General features: G+C 36.2%; 1 protein-coding gene across 1 annotated transcript; it reads right to left on the bottom strand.

The window, feature by feature from the left end:
- Positions 1 to 751: 751 nt before the first annotated feature.
- LOC111376230 (cyclin-D1-1-like) lies at positions 752 to 4047 on the bottom strand. Its single transcript, XM_022999183.1, has 6 exons — positions 3618 to 4047; positions 3267 to 3353; positions 2433 to 2531; positions 2148 to 2349; positions 1906 to 2036; positions 752 to 1824 (listed from the first exon to the last, which is right to left on the bottom strand). The coding sequence occupies exons 1-6, from the start codon at positions 3852 to 3854 to the stop codon at positions 1609 to 1611; spliced, it is 972 nt and encodes a 323-aa protein (XP_022854951.1). The 5' UTR covers positions 3855 to 4047; the 3' UTR covers positions 752 to 1608.
- Between the last annotated feature and the right edge of the window lie 315 nt (positions 4048 to 4362).

The raw sequence follows: 4362 nt of genomic DNA, 5'->3' as shown, positions 1-4362 counted from the left end.
GAAATCTCTTGATTGCCTTGGTAAGCTATTGCCACATCAACTAGCTAATCAGACGCAAGCCCCTCCTCGGGCACAACAAGTCTTAACTGTTTTTCGAGGCATCAATCCGTTGACATGTTTAAAGTTTGATCCTACACGTCCAGTCCATATAGAACAACAAAAATGCCCAATAGGAAATGAGATATGTTCACTCATCAGGTCAACGTGCACGCGGACGAGCCATGGGTTTCGGGAATTTCTTGGGGAGTCACCAATAGAACTTGGTTTTCAAATACAAACCAAAGCAAGTATAGCCTTTTTGATGTACTAGACAAAACGGGAATCACTTATCATTATGCTAAAATCTTGTGATGCATTCTACAATACACTTCAATAGTTTACGAAACGTATTCATAATTGCTAATAAGTCACCGCAACGGTGAGTCGGAGGAAGGGTGAATCTCATGCCTGGACATGGTCCCAATTCCCATAATTCATCGATCGAACCCTACCGATAAAAGGTTAGATAGAGGTAAGCAGAGACACTTGTCTTAAATCGAGAACCTGAGGATAATATTCATTGATTTGAATCATCAGTCTTTTATTGCTTGAGGGACCAATTCCTAGTCCCTTCATCTGTGCAAAACCCATCAATTCCTGCCCTGCTTCACAAAATTCCAACTTTTTTTTGAAAGTTATAATAAAACAAATGGCAAAGCTACAAATTCTTCATTGTCATTCACATGGGGGAAGGGAGCAATGAAAAGAGGAAAAATATAAAAATTATATGTTTGATTTCAATAATTTAATTACAACACTCGTAAAGAACAAAAAAAGGCCCCAAAGACCTTTCTATGGTTAGGCTAACCTTAGCCCATTAAGAAAAGAACGAAACATTTTTCATCTCTTTTGGAAAAGAAAAACAAATAAAAAAAACGTAATACAGCCTGCATCCATTGCACGCACGTACAACACTCAAAAAGTTAAAAGAAAAGAGCTTTTTCCCTGCCAAAGAAAAAGCAAAATTCATTTACACATATCTAATACATTGTAAACGCGTACACTCATCACTCAAAAACTCGGGGGAAAAAAAACTCTAATTTTATATGGAGACTGGCCACTCTTATTCTCCCTTTCTTTTTATATACTCTGTACCCTTTTCTTGAATAATAGCAGCTGAAGCAATGATGGCAGCCAAGATAAGGAACTTGATTTGTACGATCCCATGAATCTGTCTTATTTTTATTTTCCAAACTCCATTGATTTATCAAAATCCCTATGGTCCACAATCTCTTCATTTCATTCAATCATCAATGCTGCCCTTGAATTCAATCACTCCTCACTTCATTAGTGTACTCCATCACTCTCCTACTAATAAACAATCTCTTATTGCACCAAAATTATATGTACCAAATCCCTTCCCTAAGGAATCTGCATAGCCTTCATAAAAGAATGGCAATGCCCACTTGAAAAGTTATATATTAAAATCTAGCAAACAGTCCAATCTTCTTGGACATACATTATATATGTATATTACTTCTCTGTATAACTCATGCCAATTTTACCTCACAACCCTCCAAAAAAATATTGACGATTTTACTTTACCCAAACTTGGACCACCATCTTGCTTTAATTAGAGCATCCTTTGTCATCATCCATCCACAAGCCATTATTTAATTTTCTCCTTTTATAAGAAAATGAAGACGAAGAGGATGAGAGTGATGAGTCACTTGACATACTTGTCCGAGGCATGACCAGGAAATGGGGTAGCACTTTTGGTGGTTTCCTTGGCCTATTATTCATAACAATCTGCCTCATCAATCGATAACAACCATTGATCTTGTCCTGCCAAAGAAATTGTTTGGTTAATATTGCACTTAGTTAAACATATACACAACAAAGAGCGAGATTGTATTAGTTTCTTACTATGTGAAGTCCACCACACCATGAGTCAGCATTTTGAGCAGTTACAAAAGAAAAATTTGGCAGATCATTTGCTGCACAAAGTATTGTTGCAGCAGCTATGCATGATGGTCTGTAATCAAGGAAGCTGGCCTCTATTCACAGAAACAGCCAGAAATTTATGACAAAATCTTCATTAATCTCTATCTTTATTATTCCATGTATGATATAGGTCAGAGTGGAAAAAAGTGGGAACTTCAAGATACCTTGAATATTTGACAGAATAATCTCAATGGCCCTTGATGTAATGAACATAGTATAAGTTCCGGTAGGGTCGATCTTGTTTGCGAAAAAATTGAGATAGTTAAATGGAGAAATGGTTCTTAGCCTCCAATCTAATACACGCAGCACAAGCAGCTCCATTCTTTGGATATTTCTTGGCTCAAAAATAATTTTTGCACCTTCAACCTAAATAAAGGAAAATTTGCTCAACGATGGTGATTTCAAATAATTAAGCTTGTCTTGAAATCTATATTGCATGAGAAAATTACCTGGAGATTCAATAGAGGAGGAACCAGAACTTCCTCCATTTTAGCAGCTAATGACAAGCATGCAACGGACAACAATTGCAATGGCCATCCATTCGTTTTCTGCAATTATTCCAAAGTGCATATTTGGCTCGCAAGTTAAATCAAACTGGACAGTATAATAAACTGCATTAATAATGATTAGGTAAATAATAGAAGTGGGTTTTGCATTTCTAGGTTCTTAGCAGATTGAAAGGAGACAAATGGACAGTCCTTATTACAATAGCATGCTTAAAATCAAATGGGAATCTTATCGTCATCATTCACGTAATAATTATCTGTAGAATTATATAGTATTATGGAAATTGTCAATTTATTATCTCAATTATTTATTTCACCATAACCATATTCTAGCTTAATAACTAATTAACAAAAGCTAGATAATGGACACGAGGCTCAAGCCTCTTCCCTTTGTTACAAGGAAACACCTTTTATTACATCACATTATTTGTATGACTTTTTGCTCCATAGTACCAACACATCATATTTTATAATGTCCATTTCAAAGGGTAGACAAGAACATGTACCTACCCAAAATTGAAATAGAAAAGCCAAAATGATGAAGTTTGTACTTTGTAATTACAAAACAAGCGCATAATAAAGTGATTAACTAATTAATCTTGCTAGATTAAATTAATGTAGACAGCTTTACACTTTCACAGTACTTACTAGAATACGAGTTATCTAGATTTTTATAATGAAGTCCTTTTCAATGGTCCATGAAAAGTCAATATAATTAATTAAGAAAAAGAATAACGAAAATGAAAAGAAAGGATTCGATGGTAACGGAGGTTTTACCGGCAAACGACGAGAGTGGAGGAAACGATCAAAGTAGTTGACGGAGAGATACGCCGTTAACGGCTGGAAGGCATAGTATTTTTGTACCTGCACACGCAAAACAAAATTTCAATCCTCTCTCTCTCTCTGTCTCCTGTACAAAATGCGCCGAAAAAACCGTTTCACGATTCTCTCTGACCCTCGGCGCATACTAGCACCGCTATCCGTGCTAAATTGCGCCTATGAGATTGTTGGATCGAGAAACTTCGATATTTCCATGTATTGAAATCGTTGTCGGTGATATTATTTTTTGTAATCGAATCGTTGAACGTAATGAGCAACCTGTTCAAGGTAGAAAAATAACTGAAATACCTTAATAATCCATGCAACATATTCTGCTCTAGTAGATGCATCGAGGTACTGAGTAGTTGAATGGAAGTTCTCGACGAAATCTCGCTCGTCTTCAATAAGACCGGCGATGGATTCTTCGATGTCCTGCGACTGAGAATCCAGGTCTGATGAGCATTCTACCGAAACTTCTCCGAAGATACTATTTGAGTCCTCCCCGCAGAGAAGGTCGGAGAGGCAGTCGGAGTAGGAGATTGACATGGTGAATATGTGATCACCGGTAGCTCATTCATCTCTAATCATTTTCATTGTTTTTCTGGGTTTACGAATTCGCCGGAGAATATGCCGGAATAATGACGCGGAGAAGAGTGTGGGAGTGTGAGAGGGAGAGGGAGTGTAGGTTTTCTTCTTGTGTGCTTTGTGTAGATTTGTCTATCTGTTTTCTCTTGTATATATAAATAGCTAACTTGCCTGTTTCTTAGCTTTATAAGTTAGTGAATATGTACTAATTATTAGTGTTTTACTTAAATTTAAATGAATAATCATTTTAACTCGATTTGAAAAATTATTGACATTAGGTTTATTGTACTTAAAAACGTTATAGTACTTCAAAAATTAGCAAACATGGCGAAAGAGATCAACGCTTAAATCATAGAGTTGACCGTATCTCATATCACATACAAAGAGACTTAAAAAGGTCAAAAAATGTTCGGGTGAATAAATAACTACATAGTTCAATAGTTTGGAAAGACCAATATAGTCTAGAAGG

Source organism: Olea europaea, unplaced genomic scaffold (genome assembly GCF_002742605.1).
Source record: "Olea europaea var. sylvestris unplaced genomic scaffold, O_europaea_v1 scaffold1474, whole genome shotgun sequence".
NCBI lineage: Eukaryota > Viridiplantae > Streptophyta > Magnoliopsida > Lamiales > Oleaceae > Olea > Olea europaea.
This window is presented reverse-complemented; position numbering and strand designations above follow the sequence as displayed.

Coding starts and splice junctions, on each gene's coding strand:
- LOC111376230 (XM_022999183.1), bottom strand. CDS start 3,854: ATGTCAATCTCCTACTCCGACTGCCTCTCCGACCTTCTCTGCGGGGAG. Junction 2,532..3,266: donor TCCACTCTCGTCGTTTGCCG/GTAAAACCTCCG, acceptor GAATAATTGCAG/AAAACGAATGGATGGCCATT. Junction 2,037..2,147: donor TATTCTGTCAAATATTCAAG/GTATCTTGAAGT, acceptor TTCTGTGAATAG/AGGCCAGCTTCCTTGATTAC.